This window comes from Natator depressus, chromosome 7 (assembly GCF_965152275.1).
Source record: "Natator depressus isolate rNatDep1 chromosome 7, rNatDep2.hap1, whole genome shotgun sequence".
Classification (NCBI taxonomy): domain Eukaryota; kingdom Metazoa; phylum Chordata; order Testudines; family Cheloniidae; genus Natator; species Natator depressus.
Genome location: NC_134240.1, coordinates 33773146 through 33796217, shown reverse-complemented (window position 1 = coordinate 33796217; position 23072 = coordinate 33773146). Strand labels below are relative to the sequence as shown.

The 23072-nt window shown below is 42.7% G+C and overlaps 1 protein-coding gene across 1 annotated transcript in view; it reads right to left on the bottom strand.

Annotated features, from left to right (window-relative positions):
* FAM120A (family with sequence similarity 120 member A) overlaps nucleotides 1–17267 on the bottom strand; it is a 118013-nt gene extending 100746 nt beyond the window's left edge. Inside the window, exons 1-2 of the mRNA XM_074958100.1 lie at nucleotides 16555–17267; nucleotides 8743–8989 (exon numbers count right to left, since the gene is read on the bottom strand). Coding sequence (XP_074814201.1) covers nucleotides 8743–8989; nucleotides 16555–17028 — 721 coding nt within the window. The 5' untranslated portion in view covers nucleotides 17029–17267. The remainder of the gene's footprint in view (nucleotides 1–8742; nucleotides 8990–16554) is intronic.
* Nucleotides 17268–23072: the final 5805 nt, after the last annotated feature.

Sequence of the window (23072 nt, the reverse complement as noted above, 5' to 3'; positions counted from 1 at the left end):
GGCTGAAAGGACACTGAACAAGATGTCCACCTGCTTGGCCATCTCTTCCACCTGTAGGCCCAAATTCTCGGCCACCTGTCGAAGCAGGGCCCGGTATTCCTTAAAATCGTCCGGGAGGCTGGCCCTCAAGGGTCCCGTGACTGCCTTGTGTGGGGATGAGGACGAAGACTGTACCACCAGGGGAGGCTCAAGTGCATTATCCCCCATGGGGAAGGGGGATTTTGGGGTGGGTGCTGTCTCCACTACCCCAACCTCAAGCGGGTCTCATGCACCAAGCCCGGTGCAGTCAGTGCTGCCAACTGTTTCTCCAAGGCAGCGGCAGATGAGCGGTGCGAAGGGGGCATCGTCATCACCAGCATGCCCCAAGCACTCCAATAAGGTCACTGGCCATGCTGCCAAAGCAGCACTGTAGACTTTGATGCGGCCTCAGGTGCCCATTCACACCGATGGGGTCTTGGCGAAGGGCTGAACTGCCCTTCTGTGCTGGAGGAATCCCTTTCCGGCGACCACTGTGGAGCTGTCAACCCGTGTCTGCCCGCTGACCATCGCCACCGGAGACCAGTGTTTGGAGTGAGGATTGGTGCCAGTATCAAGGGGACCGGTGCCAGGTGGACTGTGGCAAGCTCTAGAGGATCTGGGTCATGACACTAGAGATCTGCGGTGCAGAGATGGAGAACACTGCCTTGTCTCGGGGGATCAGTGGTGCTCCACTGCCCCCGAAGGGGTCTTAGCAGTTGCTTGCCATCTTAGGGAGCCTTTCCCACTTCCTGCAGCACACATGGTGCCAGGGGAAGCTTCTGCTCTCTCAGTGCCAGGAGAGCTTGGGAAGGCATCGATGACTTCACAAGTTTGGATTCCCTTCTGCTCCCAGGTGCGGTTGTGGATCCTTGAAGGGGCTAAGGATGGCCCAAACTGAGTCTTTTGCCTGATGCCCCAGGGCCTTTCTTGCCTGCTGCCGGGGAGCTGTGCTTCTTCACTTTCTTTCTGGGCACTAGTGATGGGGAGCGGTGCTGGAGGTGCACTGAGGCCGAGGTACTAGCCGAGTCTTGGCGGGATGGCTCAGAAGCCAGACAAAGGGCAGCCTCCATGAGGAGAGCCCGCAAACAAATATCCCGCTCTCTCTCAGTCCTGGGTCGAAAATTTTTTACAAATACGATCTCTGTCCTTCCCGTGTGATTCCCCCAAGCTTTAGGCAGCTGCTGTGGGGGGTCACTTACAGGCATAAGCCTGTTTAAGCCCTCCGAGGACTGTAACTCCAGAGATCAGGGCATGTCCCGCCTGGGACAAAATCCCCGCTGGGACTCCTAACTTCTAACTCCTAACTACACTTAACTACAGTAACTCCTCACTTAAAGTGCTCCCGGTTAATGTTGTTTCGTTGTTACGTTGCTGATCAATTAGGGAACATGCTTGTTTAAAGTTGTGCAATGCTCCCTTATAGCGTTGTTTGGCAGCTGCCTGCTTTGTCCACGGCTTGCGGGAAGGGCAGCCCGTTGCAGCTAGCTACTGGGGACTCGGAACCAGCGTGGACCGGCAGCCACCGTATCAGCTCCCCACTGCCCTAAGGCCACCCAGCACACTACCAATTGCCAGCAGTTCAGCTGTCCCTCTCCTCTCTGCCATGTGCTGTTCCTGCCCTCTGCCTTGGAACTGCTCTCCAGAGCCTCCAGCTTGCTGTGCACTAGGGATAGGGGGGCCTAATGTCATGGTGTCCCCCTCCACCCTGCTCTTGCACCCTGTTTACCCCATCTTCCATAGAGCAGGGGGGGATACACAACAGGACTCAGGAGGGAGGGAGCTTCCTGGCAGCAGCAGCTGCGGTCTCAGCTTGCTGATCTACTTAACAAGTCAGTGTACTTAAGAGTGGGGTCCCCTTACCTAATAGAGAAATGTGCCTGCCTCTCTCTCTCACACACACACACACACACACACACACACGGTGTGTCTCTCTGTCTGTCATGCTGTCTCCCCTCCCTCCATTCGTGCTGCCTTGTAGAGTGTGAGGCTACATTAACAACAATGAGTTAACTCTGGAGGGCTCAGCCAGTTGCTAGTTCATCATTTAGCAGTAAGGCATTCCCTGGGAAATATCCCACCTCTGACTTCACCACCTCAACCAAGCTTCACAATCATCATCGCCGTGTACCAGTATTAGTTTGTTTGTTTAAAACTTATACTGTGTGTGTGTGTGTGTGTGTGTGTGTGTGTGTACATACACATACATAATCTGATAAAAAATGTCCCTGGAACCTAATTTCACCCCCCCACCCCATTTACATTAATTCTCATGGGGAAACTGGACTCGCTTAACATCGTTTCACTTAAAGTCGCATTTTTCAGGAACATAACTACAAGGTTAAGTGAGGAGTTACTATACTTAACACTAACTACTATAAACAACTATTTACAAAGCCCTAAGGCTCAAAGTCAGAAGAGAGGAAACCTCTAGCCCTTCCTATGCAAGGAAAGGTGCTCCGAGTAACCATCAAGGGTAGTAAGAAGGAACTGAGAGGGTGTAGGCCCGGCAGTGCCTGTTATACCAACACATGAGCGCAGCACTCAAGGGGATGCCACAGCTGGCCCTACTGATACCGCTAAGGAAAAACTCTCCGATGACCGGGCACGTGGGCATGTACACTCCAAGAATGGAATCGACATGAGTAAGCACTTGAAGAAAATGTTGTTACAGAAGGACAATTATTTCAAAGCCTGAAGGTCCTATATTAAGAGCAAAATATTAACTCTGCATTTCCATATTTTTCAAGTCCAACCTTAACTTTGAATTTTCAGATTAATGTAATTATATTATCTAAATTTTAATAGCTGAAGTGTTCTAATTTTTTTCAGAAATAATCTGTATATACTATTCTAAATCTGTCTAAGTTTTATATCTGGAGTCACAACAATTCAGAATACAGAAAGAGCTAGGGTTCATGTGGGAGATGCAGCCTCTACAGAAGTTAATAAGATATCTTCTTAAAGCTTCAACTGAAGACACTTAACTCTGTCTCCCATCCTGGCTGATCCTTTCTGAACTCCATGTGATTCCCTTGGATATCTAACAAACTCTACAGCTATCTCCTAATTTAGTTAATACTCCTCATATGACTTCAAGCTAAAACAGACACTTTCCAAAAATAATTGAATACCAATTCATTGTTGCCAATAGAAAAAAACAAATCTGAAGTAACTGGACAAAGCCATTTTGAGATAAGGTTGCTAAAAACCATTAGGAAACTTTTGTAATACTGAAGACTGTTCTTTTTAAAAGCCCTCATGTTTTCCAAGTGGCCTATCCAATTAGCTTTGAAAACCTTTCCAACAGAAGTCTGCCCTCAGCAAACAATACACATGAGAAATATCAGGCAAATTGGCTTAGTCTGGCAATGCTGGGTGAACAAGAGGTTAACATAAAGAAAAGGAGTACTTGTGGCACCTTAGAGACTAACCAATTTATTTGACCATAAGCTTTCGTGAGCTACAGCTCACTTCATCGGATGCATACTGTGGAAAATACAGAAGATGTTTTTATACACACAAACCATGAAAAAATGGGTGTTTATCACTACAAAGAGGTTAACATAAAATCCTACTTTCAAAAATGTAACTAAGCCACCATCTGAAACTATTCTCTCCCCATATTTTCATTATATTTGCTAATTTTAGTATGGGCTAATTTTAAGATAGTTTATTAAGCAATGCAGTTTTACTAATTATTTAGTAAATACTACCTCCAGTCAACTGGTTAGCCTGGGAATGAAAAAGGCTGCCAAGTTAATGACCACGCTACATGGTCATTTACCAGCTAAACCACTTTAGCAAAGTGGAAAGTTATTTAAATAATTTTGATCTTCCAAAGCACAGTACATTGCAATCAGAAAAAAAGGTTTGAAGAAATGGGAGGAAACAACTTGAATAAAGCAAGAACATGATTCACTGATGACAAAGCAATAGATTACAGCATCTGAAAATGGATTTTACAAAGCATGAGAAGAAATCCTTACAGACTCAATTAAATTTAACTATCATAAATGTAGCAACGAAGTATTTTTCCATATTTACTAAGTTTGTAAAAAGCTACAGGCTTAGTCTCTAGTGCTTTCAATATATTTAAAGCAGGATTTTTCAAACTTTTTCACCACTTCGACAGTTTCCACAGCAGCAGAGCTACAGCACTATTGCTATGCCTCTGAAATGCCATAACGTAGACCGCTTCTTACACTGACGGAAGGGGTTTTCCACTACCACCACTGGGTGGTAGTTAGGTCAACGGAAGAATTCTTCTATCAACCTAACTGTATCTACATTGGGTGTTAGGTCAACCTAACTATGGTGCTGAATTTCTCATAGCCCTGAGCGATGCAGCTAGGTCAAACTAATTTTTCAGTATAGATCAGCCCTTAGCCTTTCCTTCCTATTCACAAATCACATATTGCTGTGGCAACCACAGCAACTATTTACAAGGAAAATTAATATTAGGAAAGTAATGTATTTTCGCTGACTTGAGGGAAACCAGTACCTTGCTGTTACTCACCCTCTCCATACCACTAGAGGATACTCTCTGGATCACAGTTTGAGGACTGCCAACTTTAACAACAACTGCAGAGAAAAAAGCAGTTCAAAGTTCTTCAAACTAATCAAACGGAATATCTCACTCCTTACCTGAATGGACAAACTATTTAGTCAACACGCCCATTCAAATCCTTCACTTCCTGCTGAGACTGCCATCAAGGAGAGAAATGATATTGTGTGTCCTCACGTGGCCATTAAGAACAACAAGAATATCAAACAGTTTTCATAGAGCAATTACCTCATCGCTACAGACCTCTATGTCACTGGAGCCAAATTTAAGTCAGGATTAGTAAACCTCAACTCAAGGCTGAAAAATCCACTCAACATGGACATGTAGGAAGCTTTCCTGGGTGATTCCCATTAACTTCAGCAGGATCGAAGATTTCATTTTAAATAATTATGTTTCTAGCCCTTGGGCCTGATACTCAATCATCATGCCTCCTTGTGTCAATCTGCTTAACTCTGTCCACTTGTAATCAAACTGCTATAATGAATATATGCACATGATCATTTCTCAAGTATAGGATTTTTAAATAAAATTTAAGATATGTAATAGAAGATGCAGCTGCACTTAAGTACTATGTCTGATATATCACACATAGAAGACAGTACAAATTATGAAATGTACCTGAAGTTCTTTTACCAAAACAAAAAACAAAAAACAATAAAACAACCCTGTTGTTTGAGAAATATCATGTGAATGAGTACTTAGATTTCTTATACTGCATACGCACAATGGGGAAGAGATTAAGGTTACACAAGCAACCTTAGCTCCGCTGTTTCCTGATCTGGGTGCTTAACTATGCAACCTCAATTTTTTTTCCCATTTTTATGACATCTACTACTTTTTTTTTTTTAAATAAAAAGGTTAGACATCAATTAAAAACATTGTCCAATACAAGGAGTACACTAAATAAGAGCCCCTTACCTCACATTGTGCTTAGTTTTCCGCTGACCAAGGTTCACACAAGGTTTTCAAGTATACAAGTCAACACTTACTGAGTAGGTCTAAACTCCCACTGTTTTCGAGTTGGATCAGAGGTCATTAAGTGCACACACTACCCAAAACAGGATGTCCCTGGCAGCATCTTAACTACCCAATATCTGAGGCACTCTCCTTCCTACAATAAGCAGCTAAATTAAACCTGAACAATACAAACTGTGCTCCCTAGTTAAGAGAAAACTTCAGGAGGAGATTGAAAAAAATCATACCCACACACCCATCGCAAAGTCTGATTTTTAAACCCCCAAAATTGATCCAAACACTTTGCTGAAATACTCAAAAGCACTTCCCTGCCAATTTTCAACTTTTTAACCCCAGCCATTTTGTCTTTTTTTTTTTTTTTTTTTTTTTTTTTTAAAGAAAGGTCACCATTTGTCTTCACTCTGTTCATACTCAGTAATGGTGGAGCCTCTCTCACCCTCAAAGTTTTAAGAGCTATTCACCTTTGGGTAGCACCGGGACCTTCAGCCCAAAAGGTGAACTTTAACAGGGAACTAGCAACACAGACTAAAAACAGAAACACTAAGGGCTTGTCTAAACATGGAAATTGACTAGCATAACTATATAGTGAAATAATTATTCCACTGTGGCTATGCTGGTATAACTCTCCTATTCTGACACACTACTCTGAAATAAGTGACTTTATTCTGATATAACAGTAATTTATTCTGGAATAATTATAATTGCTGTTTAAGATACTATCTTAAATGTAATTATTCCAGAATAGAGTGTTCTCACAGGGGAGTTATACTAGCATAGCCACAGTAGAATAATTATACCACTACAGCAGAGCCGGTTATTTTCTCTGTGTAGACAAGCCCTTAGGCATCCTTAACACTAAATGATGCCTTCAACCCATCTATGAGGTTTAGAGGACACCTGGAGACCACATGCGCCAAGCCTGAGACATCTGTCAAGACATGCAGCCCACCTATAGTTTTATTCAGGTTATGTAAGATGTGCTGCTTTTAAACATTTACCAGATTACATACAACTTTAACTGTATTTAAGATTGATTAAAATTACACACTATCTTTCAAGAACAAGTAATATCTCAAAATACTGAGATGACTTTAGTGACACTATGCCCAAATAAACGAACAACCCTTCCTATAAATCTTTATAAAAGTTTAATTATTTATAGTACTGCAGTGCCTAAATTCAGTAACATGAATTACAATATTCAAAGACAAACAGCATAGCACTGATAAGCCTGAAGAATCCTACAGTTCAAGTGCCCAGAGTTCATATAGAACCTTTTCTACAGCTACATCACTCAGACTCCAAAAAATAAGAAAACAATAAAATCAGTCAGGATGTTAGCTCAATGGTTATTCCAGGTCTGAACCAATACGAAGCAAGCCACAAAAATACCTGGTAACTTTTTTTGTTTCAACGGGCTTGTTTTATAAATAAGCTTCAGTGGAATATACTTCAAAAAGCTTACAAGCCATTCAAAACATTAAATCACAGAAAGACAAGGTTTTCTCTGCTAAAAACAAATTTTAAGGACTATTTTGTTATTTAAAGTGTCAGTTTAGACAGATTCTAGCAACAGCAATACCAACCACCGCCCACATAAAACTCCTAGCATCACTAGCTGTTTTACCAGTACTTCATATTAATAACAATTTATCAATTTGGGGAGTGGTGGTGATAACTATTCTTAACACGGAAAGAAAACATGAACTAACATGACCAGAAATCTTATCTATTTCCTGCATGGTCCCACTGCAAGTCTTTTTTGAATCACTCACTGCTGTATGGTTCTTTCCATTCTTATGTAAAAGGATTTCACTTTTTAGTAGGGAAAATATTAGCCTTGACAAAGAGAGTGTGTGTGTGTGTGTGTGTGTGTGTGTGTGTGTGTGTGTGTGTGTGTGTGTGTGTGTGTGTGTGTGTGTGTGTGTGTGTGTGTGAGTGAATTTTAGTGTTTACTAGAGCACTGGCATGTCAAGGGAGTAATACATAGCCCTTTTCATCTACAGATTTCAAAGCACTTGAAGTATTATACTCATTTTACAGTGAGAAAGAACTAAAGTAAAGAGGTTATGCGATTTGTCCAAGGTCACTCAGCAAGTCAATGGGAAAGGTGGAAATAGAATCCAAGTCTCTCAGCCTAGTCTGGTGCTCTATCCAACATACCATGATGGAAAACATGTATTCAATAGTTTTTTGCCCAGACAGAATTTAGGATACCAGTCTATGTAAGTTTTATTCTTTGGAGGTCGCCCGTAGAAAACCTTAGTGCTGCAATGGTACTAGTGACACAGTAATTGGCAAATCTGTAATAGAACAAAGTGCTAGAATGGTGTGGGCAGTACTGTGCTGCTAAAAGTGACATCTTTCAGACGAGACATGGAACTGAGGTCTTCACTAGTTGGGCTCATTAAAGATCTCATGGCATGTATCATCAGAGGTAGGAGAGTGTCCTAGCCAAACTCTAGCTGAGATAGTTACATACTGCATACTAATACTTCCCTGCAGTTTCAATTAAATACAATACTTTTCAGTTCTGGACATAAATTGTCCTGTAGTGAAACGGTTGCTCGGACCCACCTCAGTGACAGAGAAGTGATCCAGGCAGCTGAGGCACTAAAGCTTGTACAACACTCATACCTGAGATAAAAAGTACACTGGAAGTGCAAGATACCTACACAATTCAACATTTTTAGCATGAATGGATAGACTACACAAGTACATCTATCTGAAAACTTACTAAGACAAACCATGGTTATTAAAATAGAGCTTAAATACAGTGTATTAATATGACGGAAGCTGTCTAAAAACTTTGTTCCCATTCATGAAGTAAAATGCTTTGGCTAGTGAGAGCTTTTGCAGAACTCCTACTTTATTTCCATAAGAGATCTGCATTACTCTTTTCACAATCTTTGTAGCTATTCACAGAGCATTTCTCTCAACTCAAAAGTTGATTGCATTCACAGACATGCACAAGTTAGTGCCACAAGGAACCTAAAGCTGCAGTGAGTATGGAGTGACAGAATATAATAGCTCAAAAACAATGGAAAGGGAAACAGGTCATACAAGGTTTGTATGAGCTTTGTTAAAGATATTATACACATACATCTTTTACAAATCATTTATTGTAAATATAAATTGTACGTTTCACTAGTCACAATATGTAAAATTCTCTTAACTTAACCTACCTAACAGAGCAGCAAAAATAGGAAAACGGTTTGGATTCAGGTCCAGTTGCTTGGCAACTTCATGCATCAGATATTGGCTTGTTGTGAGACTTTTCCCATTACGGCTCAGTTTTAGGGCATGGGCACTGAAATAGTAAGGGATGTTGCACAATGCATAATCGGAGTCATATGCAACCAAACCATGGAAACCTTTTTCTCTGCAGAAAGCGATTACTTCTTGATGGTGATCCTCAATGCTCTGTGCAACCTATAAAAGAAGAGAAAAAAGCATTAACAGTCTTTTTTCATATTTAGTATGATACACTGAGATCCATAAAGGAGAACCTGAACATTTGAAGTAAGTGTAGAATAAAACAGAGATCCAAAGAACGCATTTTGAGCAGAGATTTCAAACACCGCTATAGGTAGCATGTTGTGAAAACACTAAGATCTGAAAGGTATTCAGACAGAAGTGATACTACTTAAAGATAGCTCTGTATTATTGTATTATATTGCATTTTAACAGTTTTTCATAATACACACATACACTACTACACCAGTCAATATTAGTCAACTTACGGAAAAAAGATTCTCAAGGATGTACTTTCCTAGCCACTGAAAGGACTAGAACAGATTGGTCCCAACAGAGGCCAACCTAATTACAGAAGCTTCAAGTAAGTCAAATAAAGACCAACTTCTGACATTGGAAATAAGTAAACTTCCTGATCAGACAACAAGGGTCTTGTGTAATAATTATTTTTAAAATAGTCAGATAAGAATCCAACACTCCACAGTCTGCCCTTCCACACACTGAACTTCCAATGACTGCAACAAGTTATAGGAACCACAACTGCAATATCAAGCCCCCAAAAAATAAAAAAAAAAATAAAACATTGTGTTTATGAAAACTTACTCCTTTATCCTCTGCTGCTACCTACATCCCAAACTATTAGTCAGTGATTTTGAAAAATGCCGAAAGCTTTCATGCTGGTACAACCTAGCCCCACAAGCACCTGAATTTAAAAGTAAAACGCCTTGACCCAAGAAAAATAGCAAACACAAGGGTAAAACAACAGTTCAATTCACCACAATACATATGTTTATATAATTATAAACTTAGACTTAGTGATAAATTAACCAAATTTACGTGTTAGTTTGTAAGATGCTTGGGACACAGGAAGTCTTTCTGTTCTGTGTTTCTACAGCACCTAGCACAATGGGGTCCTGGTCCATGACCAGGTCTCCTATGCAGTATGATAACACATAAAATAAATAATCATAATAGTTCTATCACTCTTCGGTCAAATCAGAATAGTTTAAACTAACACTTGATTACTTAGTAAAAAAGAAGCTTTAGTTCTAAAAGCAAATTTAAAAAGTTGTTTGAACAAAGCCCTTGTGCTCTGGATATTATTCCATATTATCTGCATGTAATATAGTCACATTGTATTGATCTTCTATTGATTTTCAAGCTTCTGGTATGGATACCCCAGTATAAGTTCAGATTTCCACATGTAACTTCATGATTGACTCATATTTAGAAACCATGACTTGAGTTACTGGACAGTCAACATCTCACTCAGTATTTTGTTGAAATAGCCAATTTAAAGTTTGCTAAAACATACAATTTTCTTAAAACTTTTACCTAGTTTCTTCGGGAAACTATGTTTGGTATATTTGTTAAGTATCAAGGGAAGAGGAAAAAGTTATGCTCTTCTATGTCTCACTTTCTATCTTCATCTTTTAACTCCATGTCAAAGTTATCCTGATTGCAACAATCTGCATTTAAGGTCAATGGTGCACAAAGCTTCTCAATGCATTCCCTTGCTTCAAAGTACCAATCACAAAGGTAACATCTTAAGAGTCATTTCATAAGTATCTAATTAGTTACATCACCATCTGGTGTGATATGCGTGGCTGTTTTGTTCATGTCCAAGATAGTTTGAAAAACTCTTTGTAGCAGGTTATCAAGTTGTCAGAGATGACTGTGGTCACTCCAAAAAAAAAAAAAAAAAAAAAAAAAGGCAAGCAAGAGTTCAAAAATCAGATCTATAAAATGTTTTAACTTGGGAAGGTTACTAGCACAATTTTTATGAAAAATTTAATAGAGTTAATCGTAAGTCCTAGCATTGTGCACATGGGCTCATATTACTGAACAACTGTGTTTAAGTAACACAAATAATTGAGCTGTTATACGATGAAGAGCTGCAATGGCTGCCTGTCAAGGTACAGCGAACTTCCAACTTTACCAAAATCCAAACCAGATACAAGGGCCACAAAACGGTATAAAAAGCTAGAGATAAGCAGTCTAAAAGTTGTACAAATCAAACTAGTTGGAACATGCATGTTATGCCAAAAAAAGCACAAAGGTGAAAATCAGAAATAATCTGGGGGGAAAAAAAAGCAATGCAACTTGAAACAATTTTCAGTGCTTAAAAAGGCAAAAAATTAGTTTAAATCTAAGTCATGTGTAAATGATGCCAGAACAGAAAGAGAGAAAATAAATAGTAAATCTTAAATTGACACACACGGAAAAGAAAATGAGGTTCTGCCAAAGCACTAACAATGCTAGGTCCGTGCACTGCTTAATCATTTAAATTCTAACAAACGTGCTTGGCATAAAAACAAGTTTCTGTTTCATGAATTACATTTCTTTCAATGGACAACAAACAAAAGCTCATGACGAAAATAAGGATCTGTAGACCATTTAATACCTCAGAGAAACCTGTTTTAGCTTATGTTGTGCTGAAGTAATCTACAAATCCTTTAAAACTGCTCTGGATGGGAAGTATTTACATTTTTCTTAGCACAATAAACTGAGCTAATGGACAGTCTGTAAGAGTGCAGAGAGGCCTAACATCAAATGTTTCAAATAAGATTACTGAAGATGAGTTCATATTTAAAACTTGTTACCAATATTCTCAAAACTAGTCTTCTTGAAACACCAAAATAAAATAAGACATTCCATTCTGCAATGAGATTTTATTGCATTATGCACAGGCAAAAAAAAATTAAACATGCAAGTTCAATTTACTCTTGCCCACCCAGAACGTTGCCAGAAACTGTGGGGGTAAGTAGAAGGTGAAGGGGTTTGGGATAAGGGTTAAAGAGGAGAAAAGTACATTTGAGAACTATAAAATAGAACACCTGAACTATGATCAATAAAAGAAAATAATATATGAGAACAAAAAAGAAGCTAATTTTGAATTTAAAAAAATATATATTCTTGAAAATAAGTTATTAATAAAAGCAGGAAGTTTATGGTCTAATCTTAAAATTATCTATATATACTCCTATCTACACAGCATCCTAGTTGGTTATATAAACTGATCATCTATTTGGATTACTAACAAATTCTCCCCATTTCACAGTTTAAAGAAATAGAGCAATACAGAGCTGCCTTCCATCTCTAGGTCAGCAATTTGAATCTCTCCAACATTGGCAGTGACTAAAAAAGGATTGTTCTTTGATAACTTCCCAGTGCTTTGGTGAGGTAAATCCAGCTCCCCAAGGGACATGTGTCCACAAAACACACCACAACTGATCCCTTAGTCACAATCTCAGCAAAAAGGCCAAGGATTCAATAAGTATGAACTGTACTCTCCCCACTAAAGTTGGCTCCTCCAGGACAAGTTGTAGGCATATTGGCAGGGCACTACAGAGAAACTCATGCCATCGTTCTTCTTTTTTGTGAACAGCCACAAAGCTGTCAAATTCAGCAACATCACATACATTAAATATACTCAAAAAAATAGAAACAACACACAAATCCAGTTTACATATTGCTTAAGTGACTATCGTTATGTCTACATTAGAGACCCTACAGCAGCACAGCTGCACCGCTGTAAAGTCTACTGTGTAGCTGCTCTAAGCTGACAGGAGAGAGCTCTCCCATCAACATAATTAAACCACCCCCAACAACAGGCAGTAGCTATGTTGGCAGGAGAGCATCTTCTGCCAACATAATGCTGTCCACACCAGCGCTTGTCCGTGAAACTTATGTCAGTCAGTGGTGTGTTTTTTCACACCCCTGACCAACAAAAGTGCTAGTGTAGATATAGTCAGCTACTAACAGCTAGTTAAAACTTATTACTAATTTGCTGCATGTTAATCAATGGCAAAACTATCCATTTCATCTATAAAAAAAGGCAGGAAAAAACCTTTATTTTACTGCTGGGAAATCCTCAAGTCTCTGGGGCTAAGAGGCAAAAAATATTCTTCAGAACCGAGAATTTGTACATTATACACCCTGACATCAGATCAGAGTATCCATTTAAACAATAGCAAAAGCATCATGAAGGAGTTCCAGAAATTAAGGAGTTAAACAAAAAAACCTCTTAATATCTATTTCATGGAAAGACAACAGGACATATTACACTATAACAATAATTTCACATCAGACTTGATACTTCCACAAGGTGATCTTTAATGTCCTTTTATTTAGAAAGCATTAAAAATATTTTTTCAAGCTGCAAAAACAGATTAATATAATCACATTACATAACCAGACTTGAACTAATCATTCAAGTTCTTAGAGAAATCATACAAAAATCAAACTATTTCATGCTGGCCAGGTACAGCATAAGAAAAAGAATAGCTGCCATCATGACAAAAGTAACCAATGACTAAAAAAGGACTTTAACTTTATATAAATGTCAGGCCTCAGTGTTTTGCAGTACATAACAGACTATTGTGAAAGAGAAAGTTTCTACCCTGAGGGATTTCTAGTTATATGCCACATCTGATTAACACAGGAAGGCGAAATCTCACTTCTCCTGTTAGTCGCAAGCTCTCATACAAAAAAAAATTAAATGTAGATACATACAAGAACACAACAATCATTCACACTAACCTGTCAGTAATAGTAACACATTGTATGTCTGTCATTCCTGTTAACCAATCACTACATTAGATACATTAACCCACAGAGTTATAAAATTTCTTACCAGCTACAATGGGATCAAGGGGTGGGACTTCCACTATCAGCTTAGGCTGAGCTGTAGCTGCTTCTAAAATGCAGGATGTTTTTTTAACACTGGGCCTTTCAACCTTAAGTCCCAGATGGAAAATAAAATGGTAAGTTTTCCTCTGTGACGAAGGTCTCACTGAACCTCACAAAATTCCAGAAAATAAGTTATTTTGTTGTTTCTCCCTTTTGCTGAACACTGAAAAACTTAACCAGAAGATCGCTTCTTCAAAACCCTGTCAAGAAAGCAATCTATACAGAAACTTGTCCTGACCTCAAAGTTATCCTTTGGCCCAGTTACAGCTGTGGTGTAATCTGCCAAAACGGACAGTACAAAAGCCGAATAATGTTAAGCTCCAATTACTGATCAGTGGCACAACTCTGAAGGTCACATAATATTTACTATGCTACAGAAGTAATAGACAAAGATGGCAACTAGTTAGTATGTGTTCCAACTTCTGCTCTTTTCTCCTTAGTGGACGTTTAAAGAAATAATTCCTGGAATTTTCATTCCAGGTTTTAGCTACAAAATTTTCTTTTGCAATATCCATTAAATATGTGTCACAATTAAAAAAAAATTACTGCAAGATTACTACAAATCTGGAAAGCAGGATAAAAGTATATAAAATGTTTTGCAAACTTTATCTCTTGGATGCTAGAGTAAAAAGATTATAATGAAGCCTCAAAGACATTCCCTCCTGCAGTCAAAACTATCAGCAAATTTATACTTGTTTGAAATAAAAACAGTTGTAAACTACAGCTGCATAACTATATGTTAAGCAGTTCTAGTTTACAAGAAAAATAGGTTATGACACTACTTTGTGTTAATCAATTATTTTAGAATAATGGATTAATTAGTTTAAACTACTTGAAACCCCTTTATGGAAGTATTCTGGGCCTCTTTATATTTGACAAGTTATTTTTAGCTTTTTACCATAGATTCTGAACATCTACATTTTAGCCTCTGATAATGCACTTCATTTAGTCAAAACATCTTCAGTTTAAATGCAAATTAACATCTTGCCTCATGGTAGAACTTGTTGCTGGCCTATCAGGTACAATACAACTTTATAGACTTTTTAGTAACTGTTGTTTTATAATGCCCATTTAAACTCTTGGCAAAAAATATGTAATACTGCACATTAGTCTCTAAGGTGCCACAAGTACTCCTTTTCTTTTTGCAAAAATTTAGAGTATATTGTTACCTGTGGAGCAAATTAGCTAAGTGTGTTTCTAAGAAGAGGGAACTCAGGGCAGGAAGGGACATTTTACAAGTCAGATACATGAATGGAACAATGGCCCCCAAAAGAACATGGAGGCAGAGGATCTAGCACAGAATACTGCACCCAGTTTTAAAGCAAAAGAAACTACCCAAATGTATATATAAACAAGACTGTCAGCTAATCAGCATTTGGAGAATGATACCTGCAAATTCACTGTCACCCTACAAAACACTATCATCAGCCACATTTGATGGGTGAGTAGGACTCTCTGGTTTCTACCCCAAGACGACATGAAGGGGAGTAGGGAAAGAAGAGTGGAGAAGAGAATATACAAATGAAGGGGTAGAGACTACAACAGAAAGGGGAAATAAGGACAGACACCCCCAGCCATAAAAATAAAATAAAAGGAAGAAAGATGGGAAGAAGGACAAATAATATAAAATGCACTGAAAGAAGTGAAAACGGGTAAAAGGAAAACCGGGGAAAGCAACATAGCTAGTCCTGTTTTTGAAACCATTAAGTTGTTTCTATACCCCATTCTGAAGAATGCTGAAACTGTAATTTTCCTCTCTGTAGCCCATTTGGGCAGTTCGGCTGGGGAGGGACTCTCCCCGGATGCTGTAAATCACCCTCATTTTGCTTCCACAGGCTGACAGGTACGTATAAATAGAAAATCCCAGCGGAGATTGAGGACACCCGGGTGCTCACTACACCCTCCCCTCTGCCTGCTAAGGGCACCCTGCAGCTCCCAGGCGGCAGCGAGGCTAGTTAGTTTTGCTCCAGCCTCAGGGAGTCCGCGGAGAAGGCAGCGGCAGCAGCATAAACTTTGGCCGCGTTCAGTTGTGCAGCTGCCGCTGGCCAGCGGAGGCCGCTCCCAGGGAGCTCGCCGAACCTCCTCTCCCCGCCCGAGCCGCCAGGTTTTGACGACATTTTGCGGATATGGGAATACATGATTCTCCCTGCCCCCTCTGAACCCGCTACGGACATTACCGGGAGGGCAATTCTGCTGCCATCTTAGAGCCCTACCCCTCCCCAACCTCTCCAGGCCGTAGCGCCGGGAATTGGCCAGAAGGACTGGAGAAAGCGGCAAGAGGGGGCGCTGGTGCCATGGTGGAGGTGGGGGTCCAAGGGGCGCAGCGAGAGGGGGCGCTGGAGCCATGGTGGAGATGGGATCGCTAGTGCCATGGTGGAGATGGGGGGGCAAAGGGGCGCAGCGAGAGGGGGCGCTGGAGCCATGGTGGAGATGGGGGGGCAAAGGGGCGCAGCGAGAGGGGGCGCTGGAGCCATGGTGGAGATCTGGGGGCAAGGGGCGCAGCGAGAGGGGGCGCTGGTGCCGTGGTGGAGATGGGGGAGGCAAGGGGCGCAGCGAGAGGGGGCGCTGGTGCCGTGGTGGAGATGGGGGAGGCAAGGGGCGCAGCGAGAGGGGGCGCTGGTGCCATGGTGGAGATGGGCGCACTGGTGCCCTGGTGAAGAACGGGGGAAAAGGGGCGCAGCGAGAGGGGGCGCTGGTGCCCTGGTGGAGAACGGGGGAAAAGGGGCGCAGCGAGAGGGGGCGCTGGTGCCCTGGTGGGGGAGGCCGAGGAGCGCGGCGGGCGGGGGCGCTGGCACCCTGGCGGGGGGAGGCCCCTGGGCCCCGCTGCTCACCTTGATGTGGAAGCGGATGAGGGCCAGGCGGATGCAGTGCGCCATGCAGACGGGCGGCAGGAACCAGACTTTGGGCGGCGGGGTGCCCTTGTTCTGGACGTGGCTGACGATCTGTTGCGCGGTCTGGCGCTCGTTGCCCTGGCGCTTCACCCACTCGTGGAGCCGGGCCTTCTCCAGGGCCCCGTTGAAGAAGACGAAGAGCTCGATGTTGCCGTTGAAGCAGGCCTTGGCCAACGCCGCCAGGTAGCCCAGCATGTGGTTCCACTGCCCGCCGCTCACCCAGTCCGTGTAGAAGCCGCCGTAGAGCCGGTGCAGGCAGTTGTCGGCGTCGATGAGGAGGCGCAGCGGGGTCTGAGGGGGCCGTTGGCGGCCCCCACCCACGAGGCTGCCCCGGGCCAGTTTCTGCAGCTCCACGGGCACCACGGCGCTGGGGCAGTGCTTCTCGATGTAGTCCTGGAATCCCTGCACTCCCATGGCGAGGGCGGGCGGGCGGCGGCGGGTGAGCGCAGGCCCGGCGGCGGGGTCTGGGTGCTGGCCGGGCGATGGGCTGTGGCTGGAGTTGCGGGCGGGGTGGGAGCGGTGGAGCCGGTGGGGGCGCTGCTGCTGGAGGTGGCCGTTCAGGGGGGAGTTGTGTGGATTAGTTGGGGGCTCATGGCAGCTGCGGCCGCCATGTGCTGCTCTCACAGAGCCATGGCTCAGGGACCCGGGCTGCTGCCGCTGCGGCTCCTACTGCCGGGGGGAGGGGGAGCTGCACCGCGCGCAGGAAGCCACCCCGCCGCCGCCGCCGCCTGCAGCAGGGAGAGCGGAACAGGCGGGACTTGGCGGCGGCCCCCGCTGCCACTCACGGGCCCGGCGCGCCGCGGACACAGTGGCCTCAGGGGCAGCACCCGGGGGGCCGGGCCGCGAGCGCGCCCCACCGACCCGGCCTCTTCCACCGAGACGGCACCGTGGGTCTGCGGCCGCGGCACTCAGGCAGCGGGGCCTGGGCGGCCAGGCAGGGCTGTTGCATAACCCAAGCATGCGCCCTACGGACGAGCGAGAGAGCAGGCGGGCGGGGGCTACTACGCGGAGGGGCTTGGAAGTTGCGGGGGGGCGGCAGACGAACCGCGTCACGTGGGCGGGGGGCTGGAAGAGAGAGCAGGAGAGGGGCTCGGTAGAGGGAGGCTGGAAAGGGGCGGGGGTGTGGAGGACTTTGGTGGGGGGGGAGGAGAAGGAGAATGGCGGGGCGTGCTACAAAGCCGCCTCCAGGCAGAAGCTCTGCCCCGCTGGGCACGATGGCAGCGCTTGGGCAGCAGGCCGTGCCAGTGAAATGTGGTCGGGCGACTTCAGGACGGGAGGAGCCAACCCTCCGTGCAGGAGCCCACTGGGTGCTGTTGCAGCCCCAGAGCTGGGCGGGGGGAGGTGCTGGGTGAGAGGCATCCAGCCCGCTGGCCTCCCCCTCGGGCTTGGCTCCAGCGTTGCAGGAAGTCTTACACATTTACACCCGCCCAGAAGAGCGGGCTCCATGTGGGGGAGCTCCACGGCGCTGTTCCCGCTCCCGTGTCTGCGCAGCAGTGTATATGTCATGCTGTACAAGTGCTGGGCCGGAAAGACCGCTTGCTGCACGGAGATCAGCCAATGAGAGAAGCGAACTGAATAGTGTCCACATCCCGGGCTGAGTGGTCGCTAACTGCCCCTGTGAGCGAGCTGGCTGGGCCCCTTGCTCCCCGCGATTCGATTTCAGGCAAAGACAGAAATAATGCCCGGCCCAAGGGGAGAGGAAGTCGTGCTCTTCCTCTAGGGAACTCGCACCCGCTCCTGCTTTGGAGAACGTTGGCATTTAACTGAATTAAAAAGTTAGTTTTGCTTTGTGCTATGCACACACTATACTGTACAGCGATATAAATGCTAACCTGGAGCAGTGGTTTTCAACCTTTTTTCATTTGTGGACCTTAAATGTCAGGTGGAACTACAGATTCCTTTGGAAATCTTAGACCTAATTTGTGAACTCCCAGGGGTCTGTGGACCAGAGGTTGAAGACCACTTACCTCAAGCACTAAGAATAGGGGACATAACAGGTAAAGTATTCTATACTTTTAGAAGTGGTTTTTTTTTTTTACTTTTATTTGAAATAAAAATAAAAACTGCTTAGTTTTTTGAACATTGATCAGATAGAAGGAAAACAAATCTTTAAAAACAAATGCCTCTGAGAAGATGGACCGTCCTCCCCTCTTGCTTGGATTTTGCTGGTTTGGGAGGTTTCAGACTACAAAATACAAGTCCATTGAGATATGAGATACCATCAAGCAATACTTTGCTTCACACTGTGCCAACAGATTTGTGTGATGTCCAAACCTGACAATATAAAACTGGCATAGTCTTTGTTTTTCTAAAATTGGCACAGATTAGAAGGATTTAAAATTTGCGCTCTCCACACAAATACAATAATAGCAGTTATTTAAAAAGCAACGCAGTAGTAAGAAATTAACCTCAACTCACCAACAGCTAAAGATTTAACACTACCAGAAAACCTTCCAAAATGTCTTTGGTGGCCTGTTCGACAAGAGTATATATAAAGCTAACTCTATTCACATAGGCCTGACAAGGACAACTGGTTACTGATCTGGGCATGAATTTAAAGGCACGGCAACATGCAGTCAGTGGTATAGGAACTGCTAGAATAAGATCTATTGTCCTCTTCTAAACTGCTTCCAGTATTATGGTGATGATTTGCTCACTCCAGTTTCAGCTAGTGAAACTGTTTAAAGAGGCCCAGATTTGGCCTTAGTTGTTTCCTGGCAGAGCATACATATTATCTTTGAAATATCAGCATAGTGTCTTAGTATTCCTCGATGCTGGGCAACTGGCAAATACTGCAGATGCCTTATACCCCGTTTAGTATTTTATTGGTAAAGATACATTTCATTTTTAATGAGATTTCAGTTGTTTGGCCAGATTGGCACCTAAAATAAAAATTCTCTTGTGACTCACTTGGTGGTGACTGTTTCCTAGGGAGTTGGTTGATTCCTTCCTGAGCGGTGCTAACTCAACCCTGATTGGAAGACAATTGTATCCAACAGTGACTGATGTAGCCCATAAGGATGGTAAAATAAAGTATACAGAAAACTTTGTGGAAGTCCTTAATAAAAAAATGTTTCCTGAAAAATTGGGTTTGTTTTTTTTTTAAATCAGTGGAGAAAATATGCAGCACCTTTTCAGATAACTTTCTCCAAAGGTATTCATGAGTATCTGGTAAGAGCTTTTTCTTAATTTAGCCTTCATCCCAAGACTCAAATGGATTCTCCCTTCAAAGTGCAATCACTAAGTTCTAACGTTAAGGATGCTACAACAAAACACCTTGGAATAGTTTACAGTAGTACAAATTATGACACTAAATAAACATTGCAATTAATTGGGGATTTGACAGAGGAGAGAGGATTTCAGGTGGTTTTTAAAAGTATCCAAAGATTCAGCAGTGCTTGACCAACTGAACAATTAATGCCAGAGATGCAGAGCATAAAAAAATAAAAACAAATGGTCAGTAGAGTCTGCACCCGAGGTCCAGCCAAGAAAGAACAGAGTTTGATCAGGAACACCTAAAAGATAGTTAATGTAACTTTATGACAGATCATTCAGACTCTTAAACAACTAATGAAAAGATTACAAATCAATCTAATCTCAGGCCAGAAACCAATGAAAGTCTGTCAGGACTGGTGAAGAATTGGGGATGCCATCAGCATTCTGAACAAACTTGAACAATTTAGGTTCAACGGAACCAATTAGCGGGGGTGGGGGGTGGAAAGAGGAAGAGTCTTTGGAACAGATCTTTAGCTGGTGTAAATTTCATAGCTCCATTGACTTCAATGGACTTCCTGGCTGAGGATCTGCCACACTGTATTCTGCTCAATGCTGCCATAATTTAGAACTATTCCATATGTGGCTCCGACTCCAGCAGAGCAAGATTTCTGTATCTTCTTTGTATGGAACAATATCGAGAGGTCAAAACATCCAAGAGACACGCTGGATGCAATCAGCGGTAATTCCGTCTTAATATGTAACTAAAGATGACTGGTCCAGAATACCATATTGCAGTATTAATGGCTGCAACACTAAAACCCTGCCCAGCATTACATAATGATCTCAATGCCAATGTCACATAGACCAGGAAGGACAATCATGATCATCTAGTCTGTCCTCCTGTACGTTGCAGGCCACAGAACCTCACTCACCCACTCCTATAATAGGCTCACAACCTGTGGCTGAGTTATTCTAAATCCTCAAATCTTGATTTAAAGACTTCAAGTTACAGAGAATCTACCATTTACTCTAATTCAAACCAGCAAGTGACCCATGCCCCACACTGCAGAAAGTGGTGAAAAACTCCTAAAGTCAATCTGACCTAGGACCCTAAATATGGTAATCAATTAGACCCTGAGCATGTGGGTGAGACCTATCAGCCAGATACTTGGGAAAGAATTCTCTGTAGTAACTCAAGAGCCCTCCCTATCTAGTGTCCCATCTCCAGCCATTGGAGATATTTGCTAATAGCAGATGGGCCATATGCCATTGTAGGCAACCTCATCATATCATCCCCTCCAAAAACTTATCAACCTCAATCTTTAACCATGAGGTTTTTTGCCCCCACTACTTCCCTTGGAAGGCTGTTCCAGAACTTCACTCCTCTGATAGTAAGAAACCTTCATCTAATTTCAAGCCTAAACTTGATGGCCATTTTATAGCCATTTGTTCTTATCCCAACATTGGCCCTTAAATAACTCCTGTCCCCCTCCTCTCATAATTGCCTGAAACTCTGTACTCTACACATTCAGAAGTTACATAAGTTGAAATACCTTTGAAGATATAGGATCTAGTGTCAAAAAGGGTCAGACTGCCCTTGCTCAAAGCTTTTTAGCCCTTTAAGGTAAAGGTAATTTCACTGAAAACTTTACACTACTGATCTTATGCTGCCATTTGCTACTTGATGCATTGCTTCAGTCTCTAGAACATTCCAACCAGTTCCCTGAAATGCACACAAAGCAAGAGCTCCCCGTTCAAATCAGTTACAAAAATAAAGCATGATTATGGTTATACCATTTAAAAAAAAATAAATACACAAAAGCCATGAACCAAAATGAATTTACTACACATTCCAAGAAAAAGAAACTACTTAAAAGCAGCTCCCCATGGAATGAGGCTAGGTAGATGGGTGGGAGTAAGAATACCGTGAAACTGATAGCTGTAAAAAAAAATTTTTTAAATTACAGGAGATCTGGGTGCTGATTTGGAAATGGTGGTCTTTAAATCTGCAGTAAAGCTGATGTAGAGCAAGGTGCTATCTGCACATTGCTGGAGCTTCAAGCTATGTTCTCTCACAAGCTCCCCAATAGTTTCATGTAGATCAGGGGTTCTCAAACTGGGGAGCACGAGGTTATTACATGGGGGGTCGCGAGCTGTCAGCCTCCACCCCAAACCCCACTTTGCCTCCAGCATTTATAATGGTGCTAAATATATAAAAAAGTGTTTTTAATTCATATGGGGGGGTCGCACTCAGAGGCTGGCTGCGTGAAAGGGGTCACCAGTAAAAAGTTTGAGAACCACTGATGTAGACTTTGAATAAGAGAGAACAGGACTGAGCCCCAGCAGAGGGTATTATTCAGGCCAAACAGATATTGTTGAAGAAATGGGAAATCTGGCCCAAATGAAGCCAATAGAAAAGGAGCATAAATTATGGCAAGCACAAATAAGATGGAAATCAGGAAGACTAAAAAGGATTTGAGAACAAATAGCCAAAGACACAAAAACAAATACAACATCCTTTAAGTATTTCAGAAACAGAAAGCCTGTGAGAGAATCAGTGGGTGACCTGGAGTGCAAGAGAGTTAAGGCACCAATTAAGGAGGAGAAGTCATTGAACCTAAATGATTTATTTGCCCTCTTCTTCACCACTGAGGGTAAAATGGGGACACCTTCGCTGACCTACAATTTATGTAATTAGGATGAAGCACTTTGAGACCGAACTGTCAAAAGAGGAATGGCCACACAAGATCAGATCAGTGGGTCAAGATGCTTCAAAGAAAGGTGCAAGAAATTTCATTATAGACAGATATGAAATAACTTGTTTGTACAAATTGGCAGTGTTACCCTGTTAACAGGTATCAATCTGGGGAAAGGCAAAATGGATTCATTACGATCAGTGACTCATTCAATCTGACTATAAGAGAATTGGGAGTGGCTTCCTGGAAGGAAGGAATTGAACTGTGATGAGAGAGGATTCTTTATAAGCAGCTAAGCCAGTGCTGAAGGTTTGAGATGAATGTTATCATTTTATCATTGATTTCCTTGTTAAAGACAAACTTGAAAAAGAGGGTGAATTTGGAGTTTGTGCACAGTGTCTGTAGGGTAGACTAGGAAGGGCATATCTGCATTGCCCTTAGGGGACACTTCATATAGTCCACATGCTTTATCTGGCTACCTTTAACTTTTCTTCCCCATTTCTCTCCTATGTGTGGGGAGCAGTGCCTGTTGCTCACTGTACTTTC